The sequence below is a fragment of the Lepidochelys olivacea genome (genome assembly GCF_965140295.1).
Source record: "Lepidochelys olivacea isolate rLepOli2 genome assembly, chromosome: 6".
NCBI lineage: Eukaryota > Metazoa > Chordata > Testudines > Cheloniidae > Lepidochelys > Lepidochelys olivacea.
Genome location: NC_140416.1, coordinates 30,884,861 through 30,902,975, shown reverse-complemented (window position 1 = coordinate 30,902,975; position 18,115 = coordinate 30,884,861). Strand labels below are relative to the sequence as shown.

Genomic DNA, 18,115 nt, shown 5'->3' with positions numbered 1-18,115 from the left:
TTTTCCAAGACAGTGAAGGGTCAAACTGAGTACATTTTTTAAATGCTAACAATTGCAAAGTAGTATCTGAATCAGGTACAATCCACCACTCACCTTCTGTCTGGTAACTATTCCCCTTCCCTAACCAGGCAAATAACAAGTCTCCTCTCCCGCAACTACCAATAAAATATTTCAGAGTTGCATTTTTTTTAAAACAGCTGTAGGGTTTTACAAAGTATTTCATAGAATCATAGAATATCAGGGTTGGAAGGGACCCCAGAAGGTCATCTAGTCCAACCCCCTGCTCAAAGCAGGACCAATTCCCAGTTAAATCATCCCAGCCAGGGCTTTGTCAAGCCTGACCTTAAAAACCTCTAAGGAAGGAGATTCTACCACCTCCCTAGGTAACGCATTCCAGTGTTTCACCACCCTCTTAGTGAAAAAGTTTTTCCTAATATCCAATCTAAACCTTCCCCACTGCAACTTGAGACCATTACTCCTCGTTCTGTCATCTGCTACCATTGAGAACAGTCTAGAGCCATCCTCTTTGGAACCCCCTTTCAGGTAGTTGAAAGCAGCTATCAAATCCCCCCTCATTCTTCTCTTCTGCAGGCTAAACAATCCCAGCTACCTCAGCCTCTCCTCATAACTCATGTGTTCCAGTCCCCTAATCATTTTTGTTGCCCTTCGCTGGACTCTCTCCAATTTATCCACATCCTTCTTGAAGTGTGGGGCCCAAAACTGGACACAGTACTCCAGATGAGGCCTCACCAATGTCGAATAGAGGGGAACGATCATGTCCCTCGATCTGCTCGCTATGCCCCTACTTATACATCCCAAAATGCCATTGGCCTTCTTGGCAACAAGGGCACACTGCTGACTAATATCCAGCTTCTCGTCCACTGTCACCCCTAGGTCCTTTTCCGCAGAACTGCTGCCTAGCCATTCGGTCCCTAGTCTGTAGCTGTGCATTGGGTTCTTCCGTCCTAAGTGCAGGACCCTGCACTTATCCTTATTGAACCTCATCAGATTTCAGTCCTGTCACCCATTTGGAGCAATGTCTAACGGTAGAACTAGAGTACAATTATATCAGAGAACTCTCCTGCATCACAGCTAGTACTATGTGGCTGAGCTATGATAGACTATGTAACCCACAGGCCAAATCTCAGGGCCAGCATGAGTGAGCTCCATGGCTGTTGAAGATGCCAGATGCTGAAGAAAGAATCTAACTCTTTCCTTACCGGAGGCTACATAGCAATCCAATCCACCTGTGTCCTTGAGGATGTGGTTGGGGAAGCACTGAGCATGCTCAGTGCCTCAACACTCACTGGCCAAAAGACATCTGTCTCTGGCACATGGGCACCATTAGTGGAATGCGCCTGTGGACAAGCACTCAAAGGAGAAGATACGGATTCTTCCATGTTGAAGAATGCAGCAAGCAGCCTCCGAAGAACTTTAAAGGGTGTTTCACATCCCTTACAGGTCTCCAAATCAGAGTGCCAGCCAGTAAATAACAAAGGGCCACTAAGCTAAAGAAACGCTCCCTCCAATGCAGTTGGGGGGTGAGGCATGGGGAGAACTACTTTCCAGGGTGAACCATTTCCGTTTTAACCTTTTGTAATATATGCACTATATTCCCAGCCCTTTCTTTCCCCACACCCCTACAAGAGAAACAACTGAGGGCTGCAGCAGCCACTGTGGCCCCAGTGGGATTCAGAGAATCCAGGAGCCACATAGGGTTGCTCAGTTCCCAAATGCCCGAACAGCTCTTCCCCCTGCCTCTGCCCCTTCACACTGTGCCTGAATAGCTCTAGCATCAATGGTGCCAAGAGTAACTATGCAGCAAGAAGGGACTATTGCTCCTTTTACAAGAGTGTAACCAGGCCTGAAGTTTGGCCTCATAAGAGCAAAAAGAAGGTAGCCCAGACCCAGCCTATACATGTATGCTTCTGAGTTCCCTCCTCAAGACAGGGACACTCTTTGTTATGTGTACAGTGCCAGCCCCATTGGGCCAGCCGGGCTGGAGCACCAACAGTAGCCACCATCCCCATCTGGGGGAAGCAGGACTCTTAAGGGAGAGAGACGCTAGGCTGCTGTGAAGAGCAGCTTAGCCCATGGTGATGAAAAGGATCTTGGGACCTTAGAGGAGAAAATGTGATTGTGTGTTGGGAGGTGGGGAAATTGATTGATTTTGAAGAACAGGGAAGAGGATATATTTTTAGGGCAGGAGTTGGTATTCTAGGGGCAGAACTGATTGTGTGGGGTGGGGATTCAAATCTGAAAGTGAGAGGAAATAATGTGTAGGGAATACTTGGATAATGAGGGTGATTGTTGGGGAGTGAATTGTACAGTAAGTTATTTTGCTTGTGGGGGAGCCATTCATAAACTGCCTCCCTGTCCTCGGCTTGTATTAAAGAGTTCACTTCACTATGAGGAGGAAGGGACCTCCAAGGAAAGGGAATATGGTATAAGGGACAGGGCAAGATATTCCTACTCCTAACTGCCCAATTTTAAAATGCCACTCCTACCTCCCACCTGATTCCCTCATTCCCACATGCCCTATTCCTTCTCACTGCTTGCCAATTTCCTCTTGCCAATCCCTCCCTCTAGCAACCCAATTCTGTATCTGATCTGCCCCATACCAAAGAATCTTCCAATTCCAACATCATCTGATATCTTCTCCTAGTAAAGACAGTTCACCAAAAACATTCTTCTGGCTCTTAGAGTAAAAGCAGAGATTAAAAGAACATTCATCCCTTCACCATGAACTGAATATCATCCCATTACACATGCACACTTGATTCCCATGCAGGCCCCATAAGTAAAATGTATGTAAACACCATTTCTCCTTCCCTCTCTAACTTGTATAGGCAGCCTACCTCTTTCCATCTCCAGTTTATTCTGTACACTGAACTATGATTTTTTTTTTAATAACTGGTAACAAACAATACTAAAGCACACCTAAGAACTTTCAAGTTTCATAAAAGCTACGAAGATACTTCCTATGACGTATAAGAGATTTCTTAAAGGATAATACTTTAAACAGCTTTCTGAATAGTGATAGATTAATAGGCCATGCAACAGACTGAATAGTAGAAATAGGAAAGCAGTAATCAAATTTGGGTTGTAGATAATGTACAGAAAATAGAGCTGAAGCTATTCCTGTCATAGTCCTCTTCCTTCTTCAAAAAGATGTTAACAATGAAGATTAAAAACCAAAACAACAACAAAAAAATCTCTGGGAGTTTATGCCAAATGCCGTATCTTTAATTTATGTATAAAGGGACAATTTTTAAATGCTTGTGACAAACTAGCCTAGCTGGCAGGCAGTCTATCCCTCCATGCCAGATAATATTTACTTCTGTGTGATAATACGAGTTACACAGCATACTGAGGGAAGAGTGGGGATAAAATTTTCAAAAGCAGCTCAGTGATTTAGTGATCAATGCCTAAATCCCATTAAAAGTCAATAGGCACTTTTGAGAATATTGCCCTAATCTCAAGGATATGCTAGATCAATGAGAATATTCTTGTATTCCCAACCCTACTCCATATTACAATACTTGTTCATTACAAGTGGTTTTGGTCATATGTATGAGCAACCTGAAAAGATACAACCAGTTTAGAATCAGTAACCCAGAACTACATTAATTAATCACTGATTTGACAATTTGCACCTGGGTTCTTTGAGGTCAAATGCCAGAGTGAATAATGAGGCACAAGATTTTTATGTAACTTTTTTGTCACAATACTTACTAGAGACTGACTATTCCTTTACAGCTTTATCCTGCAAGTGCTGACTGCCTTCTGTGAGATGAGAGTTGAGGGCACTTAGAACCTCATATGACCAGCTCTTTGAAGAGAATATTCATCTAAAACAAGCATAAATTCTTATCTTAAAACAAAGGTTCTTTTTTAGCATGTCTACTAACCAGACTAAATTAAAGGCACTTTTTGGTATATAAAAAGTTTAAAGCTTCCTTTTACTATCTCTTTCCAGATGCAACTACAATGAATCCTCTTTACAGAATGATGTATGATGAATAGTGGTGTACTTACAATACCAGGAATTAAATCTATTTCTAGTGACTTCTAGCCTGATTTTCTGAAGTTCTGAGCATCCATAAATCCCACGTAAATCAAGAGGAGCTGCAGGTGCTCAGCACCTTTGAACAATCAGACTGTAAATGCTTGTCTCTATATTATAACAAACATTTTTAAATTAAAAAATGTTTTATTATGGTCAGAGTTTACATTTTTGGTAGAATGTGTTAGCTAACCTGCCATCATAATCACTCTTGTAGTGTCTCAGAATTTTTTTAAATTAAAAATGTATACTAAATGTTTAATACACTATGGTAGCTGCTGGTCAAAATTAGTATACCACAGAATAAAATTCATGATAAACTCACTTTGGAACGATTTATACAAAGCAGTAAATAAATAATTTGCACTTCAGTCTCATTAAAAAGTAAAACAGTACTTCACACCACAGTATCATCCTATCTAGATAATATAAACTTGTTATCCTTTATTGCATCATGATTTGAAGATAACATTTTAAGATTAAGTAAAATATGTAAACAAACAGAAAAATTAGATTTACTTCCTTTAATATTGAACAACCAAAGTTTCTCTTTTGTACATAATCCATTTTTAAGATAATATAATTAGCACTTCCAGCATTAACAGTCTGTATTTACAATGAATGAGCTGGACAGGGAATCTAAATATGGAGAATCTTCACATCTGTATGAAATGCAAATCAATATGCAAAGATTTACAGTAGGCTCAACTCCAAGATTCTTCTATTTATGGGAGACAATTAAAAATGCTTTACTTTCTTTATTACCTGTAAGGGTTCCTGAAATGATTTTGGTATAATGTTTTAAACATTTGAAATCTTCAATAATGCCTTCATTATTTTGCACATTATATTAAAAATTCATTCCAATACTTCTACATCAGCGTTTGCTTTTTGTAGACTGGTTGAAATCTGATGAAAGGATAATGAGGAAATTTACTATGTAATCCTAATTTCATATTCCTGGATATATAATGGGTTGAGAAGATGGTGCTGGTCTATTCCACGGGTCATGTACACAAAAGTTATGCATGTTTTAAAACGTTCTTCACTCTTGCATAAAATGTGTACAGAGTATAAATGAGCAGGAAAACATCAAAGTTTTTATGGATTGCAGCTGGCATGGACCTTTGTTGATTGAAAATAAAATATCATTTGCTCTATTGTTCTTGTAGCAGTGTTAGAAGTTAATCATCAATCCCTGGTGTTTCACCCTGTTGTATTCTGGAGGCTATTCTGATGGCTTCTTCCAAAGACTGCTGCTCTCCAAGCTGAAACAATGGTATGTGAAAAACATAAATTGATCAAAAACGTTGCATGAGATAGATCACTGTTTTCTTATGAGAGAAAGGGGGAAAAGCAAAAACTACACCAGTCAATCCTCCTTTCTGCAGTAATTCTGATAGCCAGTATGGTCACATTTTTCTGAATAATATGTACAAGCAGTTATCTAATCAGTTATCAAAATGAAAATACACCCGAGGAATTAAGCTCAGTTTGCTGAATGGCCTTCAGAGTCTTGGTGCACTGCAAACAAAATTTCACCACATGCATTAGAGATAATCTTTCAACTTGGCAGATATTAAAAGAAACTGCTAAGATAAGGTTTTCAGCAAGCCAGGCAGGTGCTAAATAATGACCTATTAATACTCACAAGCCAAAATGTATGATACCACTTTTCAGCATATAAACAAGACTTTGGGAAGAATGGCATATATATTTTTTTTAATACAAGTGGCAAAATTCAAGTTGATGCAATCAAAAAGTTGGAAAATAGTGATGACAGTGCTCAACACAGCAACAGTTTAAAAAAAGAAGACTCTTGTGGCAGCAGCTACAGGACCTTCAGTATAACTGTATCATTGTTAGAAGCCATTCCATCAAACTCCAATTTTTTGTTGTTGGAAATGGTTCTCAAAGTATTCTATATCAGTGAACTCACGGCTGAAAAAGTAATCTTTAAATTGTACTAACCTGCCCATTAGCCATTACCAAGTTGCACAGAGGGTGAAGACAAAGACAGACGACTAGATCTGGGAGGATAGTTCCCTAGTCCAAGTAAGTGTGTTTTTTATAGTCACCAGATGAGAAATTCTGGCCATACTGCAGTCAATGAGAGCAATGACAGTCTCATTTGACTCCAACAGGACCAGGATTTCACCCTCGACATGTATCATTCTACTGGCCTCAACAATATTTAGATATCAATGGAACACATTTATTAGTATAGAGCAAACTACGGCCTGCGGGCCACATCCGACCTGCGGGACCATCCTGCCCGGTCCCTGAGCTCCCGGCCACAGAGGCTAGCACCCGCACACTGGCTCGCCGCTCCTGCCAGGCAGCGCAGCGCGTGGCTGTGAGCTCCTCCTGCTCAGAGCAGCATGATAAGGGGACAGGGAGTGGGGGGTTGGATAAGGGGCAGGGGGTGGTTGGATGGGGCGGAGGTTCTGGGAGGATGGTCGGGGACGGGAAACGGGGGGTTTGGATAGGCATGGGACTCCCAGGGGGCCTGTCAGGGGTCAGGGCAGTCAGGGGACAGGGAGCGGGTGGGGGGGGTCCTGGGAGGGGGCGGTCAGGGAACAAGGAGCAGAGGGGAGTTGGATGGGTCGGTGGTTCTGAGGGGGGCAGTCAGGGGGCAGGAAGTGGGAGGGGGTGGATAGGGGGCAGGGGCAAGGCTGTTTGGGGAGGCACAGCCTTCCCTACCCAGCCCTCCATACAATTTCGCAATCCTGATGTGGCCCTCGGGCCAAAAAGTTTGCCCGCCCCGGTATAGAGGGATGGTGGAGGAATTGTTCTAAAGTGGTAACTATGGAATTTTCTACCTTTGCTATATATTCGAAACTTTTATTAATATAGATTTTCCTCTGCATCTAAAGACTATCAGAAATTATGTATTACTTTGATAAAGGCTATGAAATTAGTGAAAGTAAGATGTTCAGAAAGAACATGATACAACAGAGGAAATAAATGGATTTGCCTATAAAAAGGCCAGTATATAAATACTACCAGAAGTCTGCAAACCTGACACTTTTGCCTCACAATGTGATAAATTTTCTTTTTCTCTGGCAGCACATGGTCAGTTTGTTACCTGGCGGGAGCTGAAAAATGTACACACTCCTGAATCCTAATTAACTTTTGAATATTGCAGATTCAGAATATTTATTCCATCCAGTAAACATGGCATTGAGAGTGATTTTCACTGTATCCCAAATACTGGCAGTTAGGAACATAGTCTATCAGATATTCCAAAGAGACACTGGCAGGCTACTTATGCACTTTAATGTTCTTGATAAGCAGTTAAGGAAATCAGTAAGCCTGGGCATTGTTTCAAGTTTCTGTGTGGAAAGAAATAATACGTTTTCAGGTATGAAAGTGTTCAGTTAATCCTGCTTTCCATATGCCCTGCCAGTTCTAGAAATAGGAAAACTAATAAAATTTAGGAGATCATAGTATTATTATTCTCCAGTAAGTATTTAAGAGTAATTTTTCAAAACTAATTTACAGCATATGAGACACATTTTATGGGGTACATTTTCAGCCCGGTATGTGGGAATTTAGACATGTGAATCCTATATTATATTCCTTTTTGGGGGGGTTGTTATACCTTAAATTTAAACTAGTTCCATCTAACTAGTATTACTGGAAATGTAAGTCTAGTATTCATTAAACAGGCTTTCCTAGACTGATTTGCCAGTGTATTTCAATTCTGACCCAGAGTGATAACTTCTGTGAGTGAAAGGGCCATTTGTTTTCCTTGCCCATTCAATCACTGGACACTCTGCTGAGGGTGCCAAGATGAGCTAATTACACTATTGCTTTTTGTTATTTGTATAACTAATTTCAGAGGGACCATTAAAATGCCCTCACATAGTACCCAATTTTAATCAATACCAGTTTAGGCAAAATTAGAACCAATGTCCTAGAACTGAAGGTTCTGTAATTCATTACCATTCAAATTATATTCCTTTCCTCATGAACCAAAGTGACAATGACATCCTCTCATACTCAGACCTCCAACGGAAATAAAAGGAAATAACCTGTAATAAGAGCTCTTTGAAAGCTGTATGCATCTGAGGACACAAAATATAGTTCTCATGGGAGTGTCACCTTCTGAGTAATCATAAGTTTGGAAGCTTTTAATCTCTCTGTTAGCTTTATCAAATATATATAGTTTTGAGTGGTCAAAACACTTCTGAAGAGTTACCGATTGTGACCCAGGGAGCCTCTCAAATACCAATTGGCAGAGGGCACACCATACCATAGCTCTTATCAGGCCTGACACACTCATTGCCCCAACTCACTGTTGTCATAACCTGTATCTTTACCATGTAAGATGATGTCATATGCAAATTAGTCACATGCTGGTCCTTAATATTATTGTGTACGTACTGGCAGTGTGTAAAGAATTATAGACGTGGGCTGGAAATTTGTTCCTAAAATGTGTTTCGTAGGTAGTGCCTGAGCCCAGCCCATCTTAGACAAAGGAACGTTGTTTTGCCCAGTTTGACCACGTCTCCAATGTAAATTAACCAAGGTGAGATCAAAGACAATGAAAAAGGCATTTACATGTAAGGTAAACAAAGTCATCAGGTGAGCAATTGGCAGAAGATTAACAATCATGACAGGGGATTGTGGCTGCACCACCAAGACGCCTTCCTGCCTCTTGAAACAAGGTCAATGAACTTTGGGAAGATATAAGCAGAAACAAAAAGCCATCTTGTTATCCATCATAGGACGGAGACAAAGGGCCAGAGCTCTTGTAATCTGAGAAAGTTGGATCCTTCAACCAAGGGGGACAAAGTGTCTGGGAACTGACTCTAGATGAGGAACCTGCTTAAATAGAGATTTTAAAAGTTTTAGTCACTACAAAGCGTGTTTTGTTTCGTTTTACTTGTAACCATCTCTGTGCCTTCTATTCTTACTTATTATCACTTAAATATCTGTTTTTTGTTAATAAACTTGTTCTTGTTTATTATGAAACCATCTCAGTGCTGTATATTAAACTGAAGAGTAAAATCCTCAGCCAAACTACCAGACTGCTGTGTGTGTTCTGTCTCTTTGGAGGCAATGACCATAATAACTTCTGTGAGGGACCAGTGAAGCTCTGGACACTACAAGGGGGATGGTTTTGGAGAGACTCGGGACTAGAAAAGCTGCTGGAGTAACCAGGCTGGTGGAAGCCAGGGTGAGCCCATTGTGCTGTGAGCAGGCTGCTGATGTCAGGGCTCTGAGCCAAAGCTGAGCAGTACAGAAGCACCCAGTGTTAAAGGCAGGCGGTAACACAACCCATTGCTGGTCTGGGTGATCCCCCAAAGCATCCCACTGATACACTCAGGTAAATATCACAAAATATATTTTGCACGAGCAACATAAAACTGGTGCATACTTATTCAGTATTTCCTTTCCATTCATTACTAATTACTAAAATATTTTTTACCGATATTTATCCTAATCTGGAGATTTTCAGGTACTTTCTCTTCCTTTTACCTCATCTACTTTTTGATACCTATTACTGAAATAACAAATACCCCTATTTTCTTCTGACTCTGCTTTTACCCAAACAGTACTTGTTACGTGGATAAAACAGAAGATGCGATTTCTGGGGATGTCAATCCTGCACAAATCTAGATACTGATTTCAATGGGTGGTTTCAGTATTGGTATTCTGAGCCATAAATAACACAGAATCAGTCTGCCAAGGAAATCATTTCAATCCCTTTATCTAGTCCTGGCAATGTAAATTGGGGAGTTTGGAATTTCTGACCATCCCAAAATATAATCTTGAAGGATGGATAGCAGGCCTTCTCACTGAAGGCCTGTGCCTCTGGAATATTCTCTCCATCAATATACAGGAAAATGTATTAATATGGTACTTTTCCAAGTATGGCTCAATATGCCTCAGTATTTTTAACTAATTTTACAATTTGATAGGTGCTATTTTTATGTTTGAAAGAAGGAAATAAGGATGTTTGTTATTTCTGCATCCATGCTAGTATTTTTTATTTATTTATTTAAGTATTGGGCCAGACTGCCCTTTATTTTGGGGTGGGAGGGTGGAGATAAGTTTGTTAGTTATTTCATTAGGTGCCCAGAGACCACTGTACACAGGGCACACACTAAATAAAAATGCATTATTATCTTACCTGCACTGCAATTTGCGTTCCATTGGATGTAGCCAACAATGTAACAGGCCTGGTTTCTGTAGTCACTAAGTGATGCCCATGTTGCTGATGTCCCATTTCTGATGAGGCACTATGGAATGCTAAGTCTTGAGCCACTATAGCAACCTTTAAGGCAAAGAAAAAAATCTGAAATTTAAAATTTGTTTCTATAATCTCAGTTGAATGTTAACTTCAGGGCCTATCTAGGACAATTTACTATTCTAACTTGATTCAACAATGCAATCTAAGAGACAGACAAATATGATCAACTTTTTTTAAACCAACACCGCCATCATCATGTTCATGCTCTTCTTCAATCTTATCTGTCATGACCTCTCAAAAGATGCATCTGAAGAAATGGGGTTTTTACCCATGAAAGCTTATGCTCAAATAAATCTGTTAGTCTTTAAGGTGCAACCGGACTCCTTGTTGTTTTTGTGGATACAGACTAACATGGCTACCCCGATTCTCAAAAGATGGATATCCTCAAGGATCAGAGCTTAGAATTAAGGGAGATACTATGAGCTAGTCATCAGATGTTACCTCTTTCAGTTCTGAGAAATAGAAGACTGAATTCACATTTAAATTTAACTCTCTCCTTTGGCAGCCTAATAAGGTACCCCAGAAAAGCTCAAATTCTTTTATATTTTCAAAATTTAAATAGAGAAGATTGCATTATTTGCACATGGGCTTAGAATGTTTGCTTAATTTGTGATTTATAGATCCATAGTTCTATAATAATTAATAAATATTCTCATTTGCAAGCACACCTTTAAAACAGATATAATAGGGGATCATTTTACAACATTTGAATACATTCTGAAAAACAGGGATTAGGGAATTTCATAACTAAATTTCTATATATCTTTCTGAAAAAAAAATCTAACGTTTTGCAGATTAAAGGCAAAAAAGTGCAGTAAAATTTGCCAAAAAAAAAAAAAAAAAAGTATTTTTTATTCTGCTTAAGGAAATGTTGTCCCTTAATGGGATTTGCAGGAGATAAAGAGCCAGGACTAGTTCTGGATTTTATTCCCAGCTTTGTCACAGGTTTGAAGTATGATTTGGGCATGTCACAACCTTTCTGTGCTTTATTTTACGCATCTGTAAATTGGTTCTCTCATCACTAGGTCACAGGTTGTTTTGAGGTTCAACTAATTAATGTATATAAAACTCAGAGCCTTTCATGTAAGGCAGTACAGAACAACGCATTACCATGTTATTATGAAAGGAATGATATAGTCATGTATGGAAATCTTTGCTCTAATCAGATATGTTTGTGTGAAGCAGATAATAGTTCAAGTGTCTTTGTGTATATATTTAAAAATATCTCAGAAAAAAAAGACAGGTATGCAGAAAAACATTTTACCTGCTGTCCTTCAGTGCCCTCCGCAGTTACCATTGCAACAGAATGCGTTCCTGCAGAAGAAATGACTGCATCATGGGCTGGGACTGTGATGGTGGTGCCATCTTGTGTTACCATAGTGATAGTATTTCCAATGGCCTGCATGTCAGCCTGAGATATGTTGACCTAAAACAATGTAATTTTTGAATTAAAACAAATTTATTTTAATTGCTGATTGAGTCTTAAATGAGTTTTAAACTTTGGGTCATATGGCAATGTGTTTTCAGACAACAATCCAAGATTTGTAAATGTTTCCAAATAAGAGTTTAAATAAAGACAACACAAACTTAAAATGTAACAGTGTTTATAAAATACTCTTCTGCCATCTGGTAGCACAATTTCTTCGTCAACGAACAACAAGCCAGAACTATCCTTAAGAAGGCAGCCAATTCTCAGTAACATTGAAGAATTTACTTTATCCAGCCATCACATTTAAGCTAAACTGGCTATAGACTCGAAAAGCCATCACCACTGTCCTGCTGTGGTTATTCCTGCATTTCCTCCAAACTGCTTTTCTTCCCCAAGCCTTCTTGAACAAAGTATCACCATCCCAGCTCTTTTACTGGTTGGAATCCATTATCCCACAATCTTTCAGAGGTTTCCTAATTCATAATGCATGTTTACAGAAATAAAACTAAACTACAATGGATAGGTAGCAGCAGCATATATCCTCTTTCAGCCAGAGATCTGCTTAGAAGTTCTGTTTTAATTAGATCACGACCAAATTAACCTCAGACATTACAAAGTGTCCATGGAAGTGTCTTGCATAAGGAACAGTATAACTAAAAGTTTCACTAGAAGTGTTGGAGATGTGAACTCAACATAATACCATTTGTTTGGTCTTAATAGAAGCATCAAACACGCCTGCATTTTCATTTGGTTTAGAAAATGCTGGTAAAACATCACTGTAATTTTTCTTAAGAATTCAAAGACGTAAGTATTTATTTTATGTTTTCAGTCTCACATGCATTACCAAACAGAAAAGAAATCCAAAAATGAAAATCAAGTTGGGGTGTAAGAACAAGTGCAAAGAATTTCTGGGTTAGGGCTGCCACACTCAAAAGCCTTTGGTCATAAAAAAAAAATACACTACAGTAATGGTCTCAAACACTACAACACTCAAACACTACTGATCTTTGCACTGGTCTACACTATGAGTTTAGGTCGAATTTAGCAGCATTAGATTGATTTAACCCTGCACTCATCCACACGACGAAGCCATTTTTGTCGACTTAAAGGGCTCTTAAAATCGATTTCTGTACTCCTCCCCAATGAGGGGATTAGCGATGAAATTGACATCACCGGGGTAGTGTGGACGCAATTCGACGGTATTGGCCTCCGGGAGCTATTCCAGAGTGCTCCATTGCACCACTCTGGATAGCACTTTCAACTCAGATACAGTAGCCAGGTACACAGGAAAAGCACCAGGAACTTCTGAATTTCATTTCCTGTTTGGCCAGTGTGGCGAGCTCATCAGCAGAGGTGACCAGGCAGAGCTCATCAGCACAGGTGACCATGCAGTCCCAGAACTGCAAAAGAGCTCCAGCATGCAGGGCCACCCAGAGGATTCAGGGGGTCTGGGGTCTTCGGCGGTGGGGGCCCTTCCGCTCTGGGTCTTCGGGGCACTTCGCTGAAGACATGGAGCAGAAGGACCCCCGCCGCCGAATTGCCGCCAAAGACCCGGAGCGGAAGAAGCGGCAGCGGGTGCTTCACTCTGGGTGTGTTCAGCGGCACTGAAGGACCTGTTGCCGAAGTGCTGCCAAAAACTCTCCTGGGGTCCCCTGTGGGGCCCGGAGCAAACTGCCCTACTTGTCCCACTCTCTGGGAGGCTCTGCCAGCATGGACCAAACAGGAGGTAGTGGATCTGATCGCTGCATGGGGAGACAAATCTGTGCTATCAGAACTCTGTTCCAAAAGATGAAATGCCAAAATATTTGAAAAAAATTTCCAAGGGCATGATGGACAGAGGCTATAACAGGGATCTGCAGCAGTGCCGCGTGAAAATTAAGGAGCTCTGGCAAGCCTACCAAAAAACCAAAGAGACAGGGATCTTCCCTGATACTAGTCACGTGGTGGGAGGAGGGATGAAGTGATCATCCCAGAGAATTGGGTGCGTGTGGGGGGTTAGTTGGGTTTGTGCTGCACGTTAACCTGAAAACCGCAGCCCCTCTTTTTAAATGGCCAACCCAACGGGTGCTTGGTATGGGAAAGGAGGACACTGCTGTTTGAAACCATTCCCACATGTTATGAAGGTTGAAGAAGCCGAAAGACTGTGGCTTACCATGGCTGCCTGCAAGCCGAATTCTGTTGCGAGGCCCTGTGTGTGTGATCTCTCACACCAGACTGGCAGACCCTCAATACAAGAGGCAAAATGCGATGTTGTACCAAAATCACATGTGCTATGTAATGTTAACAGCTTGGTTCACCGTGAAAGAGTCTACCCATTGTTCTCTAAAAATGTGTCTTTTTAAATACTACTCTCCCTTTTTTTCCTCCCGCAGCTGCAAATGTTTCAACACTCCCCCATCATCTCCGTCCCAGAGGCTAGCGCTGATAAGAAGGCAAAAAAACTGCACTTGCGATGAAATGTTCCCTGAGCTCATGCAGTCCTCCCGCACTGAAAGAGCTCAGCAGAATGGGTGGAGGCAACCAAAGGTAGAGCCCAGGAAAGCAGAAAATGAATGCGAGGACAGGAGGGACGAGCAAGATGAGAGGTGGCGGCAACATGATGAGAGGAGGCAGAATGCAATGCTAAGGCTACTGGAGGATCAAACTAATATGCTCCAGTGTCTGGTGGAGCTGCAGGAAAGGCAGCAGGAGCACAGACCACCACTGCAGCCCCTGTGTAACTGCCTGCCGTCCTCCCCAAGTTCCATATCCTCCTCACCCAGACGCCCAAGAACATGGGGTGGCAGCTCCGGGCACCCAACCACTCCACCCCAGAGGACTGCCCAAGCAACAGAAGGCTGGCATTCAATAAGTTTTGAAGTGCAGTGTGGCCTTGTCCTTCCCTCCTTCCCCACCCCTCCCGGGCTACCTTGGCAGTTATCCCCCTATTTGTGTGATGAATTAATAAAGAATGCATGATTTTGAAACAACAATGACTTTATTGCCTCTGCCTGCGGTGATCGAAGGGAGGAGGGCAGTTGGCTTACAGGGAAGTAGAGTGAACCAAGGGGGTGGGTTTTCATCAAAGAGAAACAAACAGAACTGTCACACTGTAGCCTGGCCAGTCATGAAACTGGTTTTCAAAGCTTCTCTGATGCGCAGTGTGTTCTGCTGTGCTCTTCTAATCGCTCTGGTGTCTGGCTGTGCGTAATCAGTGGCCAGGCGATTTGCCTCAACTTCCCACCCCGCCATAAACGTCTCCCACTTACTCTCACAGATATTGTGGAGCACACAGCAAGCAGCAATAACAATGGGAATATTGGTTTCGCTTAGGTCTAACCAAGTCAGTAAACTGCACCAGCGTGCTTTTAAACATCCAAATGCACATTCTACCACCATTCTGCACTTGCTCAGCCTACAGTCGAACAGCTCCTGACTACTGTCCAGGGTGCCTGTGTATGGCTTCATGAGCCATGGAATTAAGGGGTAGGCTGGGTCCCCAAGGATAACTATAGGCATTTCAACATCCCCAACAATTATTTTCTGGCCTGGTCTGCAGTTATTTCCTGCAGCTGTTCAAACAGACCAGAGTTCCTGAAGATGCGAGCATCATGTACGTTTCCCGGCCATCCCACGTTGATGTTGGTGAAAAATCCCTTGTGATCCACCAGTGCTTGCAGCACCATTGAAAAGTACCCGTTGCGGTTTATGTACTGGCTGCCAAGGTGGTCTGGTCCCAAGATAGGGATATGCGTTAGGGAATCCCATTGCAGCAAAGCCATCCACTATGACCTGCACATTTCCCAAAGTCATTACCCCTGACAGCAGCAGCTCAGTGATTGTGCTGGCTACTTGGATCACAGCAGCCCCCACAGTAGATTTGCCCACTCCAAATTGATTCCCGACTGACCAGTAGCTGTCTGGCATTGCAAGCTTCCACAGGGCTATTGCCACTCGCTTGTCAACTGTGAGGGCTGCTCTCATCTTGGTACTCTGGCGCTTCAGGGCAGGGGAAAGCAAGTTAGAAAGTTCCATGAAAGTGCCCTTATGCATGCGAAAGTTTTGCAGCCACTAGGAATCATCCCAGACCTGCAACGCTCTGCGGTCCCACCAGTCTGTGCTTGTTTCCCGGGCCCAGAATCGGCGTTCCATGGCATGAGCCTGCCCCATTGCCACCAGGATGTCCAAATTGCTGGGGACCGTACTTTGAGAGAAGTCTGTGTCCATGTCCTCATCACTCTCGTCACTGTGCTGCCGTCACCTCCTCGCCTGCTTTTGCAGGTTCTGATTCTGCACATACTGCAGGATAATGCGCGAGGTGTTACAATGCTCATAACTGCCGCGGTGATCTGAGTGGGCTCCATGCTTGCTGTGGCATGGCATCTGCAGGAGAGCAGAGTTGCAGCAGAAGTGGTCGCTGACGACGGTAGTGAGGATGCACTCCGCCGACTTAATGCGCTTAGTGTGGATATATACAATCGACTGTATAAAATCGATTTCTAAAAATGGACTTCTATAATATTGACCTAATTTCATAGTGTAGACATACCTCCCCATCTGAATCAAAGAGTATTTTTCAGATCTAAATACATATATCAACTCCTTGCCCTGCTGAAATATAAAAAGCACGGATTTTCCCAGATATGTCTTGGTGGTGGTGCAGGCCCCAAACAAGAAATAAACAGATGAACTTCTTATGGCAAGATCCTCTCTCAACTAAGTTCTTTATTTACCACTTAAATGACTTAAATGAAAACAAACTTTCTGCAGAGATCTTTGTGCTGAGGGCAGTGCACTTCTTGTTCCCTCTTGGCAGTGACTGAAGACGGCTAGTGATGGGAACTGGCCAGCAGCACTAGAACTGGCAAGCCCCTGCATTCAGAGGGAAGATTCAGAAGGTCAGGGAGTCTGTACAGATATAGGTGAGTAAAGCCTGGACCTGTGAGATCATAACAGCTTATAAAGGAATTTCAGGAAGCCTCAGAAATCAGGCTCTATGCAAAGAAGTTCTTATTATGGGGTGTGTCTGTGGCAGTGGGGGTGAGCAAAATGAGCCTGCAAAGCTTCTAAGGCCTTCCAACCCTGAGAGAGGGAACTGATCAATTAAACAGTAATAAGTCACCAGGACCAGATGGCATTAACTTAAGAGTTCTGAAAGAACTCAGATATGAAATTGCAGAACTACTAACCGTGGTATGCAACCTCTCTCTTAAATCAGCCTCTGTATCAGATGACTGCAGAGTAGTTAACGTAACATTTATTTTTTTTAGAAGGCTCCAGATGCGATCCTGGCAATTATAGGGCAGTGAGCCTAACTTCAGTACAAGGCAAATTGGTTGAAACTATAGTAAAGAACAGAATTATCAGATATATAGATAAACACAATATCCTGGGGAAGAGTCAATATGGTTTTTGTAAAGGGAAAATGTGCCTCACAAGTATATTAGAATTGTTTGAGGGAGTCAACAAGAATGTGGATAAGAGTGATCTAGTCAATATAGTATACTTGGACTTTCAGAAAGCCTTTGATAAGGTCTCTCCCCAAAGGCTCTTAAACAAAGTAAGCAGTCATGGTATAAGAGGGAAGATCCCCAGTAACTGGTTAAAAGACAAAGGGATATGGACTAACACGACTATCCCCGATACTTGCTTAAAAGTCAGGAAACAAAGGGTAGGAATAAAGGGTCAGTTTTCACAGTGGAGAGAGAGAGGTAAATAGTGGGATTCCCAAAGATCTGTACTGGGACCTGTGCTGTTCAACAGATTCTGGAAAAAGGGATGAACTGGAAAAAGGGATGAACAGTGAGATGGAAAAACTTCCAGATGATACAAAGTTACTCAAGGTAGTTAAGTCCAAAGCTGACTGAGAAGAGTTGCAAAGGGATCTCACTAAATAGGGTGACTGGGCAACAAAATGGCAGATGAAATAAAATATTGGTAAATGCAAAGTAATTGCACACTAGAAAACGTAATCCCAACTATACATACAAAATGATGGGTTCTAAATTAACTGTTACCATGCAAGAAAGAGATCTTGGGGTCACTATGGTTAGTTCTCAGAATACATTTGTTCAACATGCAGTGGCAGTCAAAAAAGCAAACAGATTGTTAGGAACCATTAGGAAGGGAATAGTTAAGAAGACAGCAAATATCATAATGCTACTATATAAATCCATGAGACACCCAAACCTTGAATACTGTGTGCAGCTCTGATTGCCCCATCTCAAAAAGGACATATTAGAATTGGAAAAGGAACAACAAAAATGACTGGGGTATGGAACAGCTTCCATATGAGGCGAGATTAAAAAGACTGGGACTATTCATTTTGGGAAAAGAGATGACTACAGGTGGATTAAATCTTGAATGGTATGGAGAAAGT

The 18,115-nt window shown here is 41.7% G+C and overlaps 1 protein-coding gene across 1 annotated transcript in view; it reads right to left on the bottom strand.

Moving 5' to 3' along the window:
• Window positions 1-4,600: 4,600 nt before the first annotated feature.
• ZNF143 (zinc finger protein 143) overlaps window positions 4,601-18,115 on the bottom strand; it is a 74,541-nt gene continuing 61,026 nt past the window's right edge. Inside the window, exons 14-16 of the mRNA XM_084632338.1 lie at window positions 11,593-11,754; window positions 10,209-10,352; window positions 4,601-5,334 (exon numbers count right to left, since the gene is read on the bottom strand). Coding sequence (XP_084488464.1) covers window positions 5,251-5,334; window positions 10,209-10,352; window positions 11,593-11,754 — 390 coding nt within the window. The 3' untranslated portion in view covers window positions 4,601-5,250. The remainder of the gene's footprint in view (window positions 5,335-10,208; window positions 10,353-11,592; window positions 11,755-18,115) is intronic.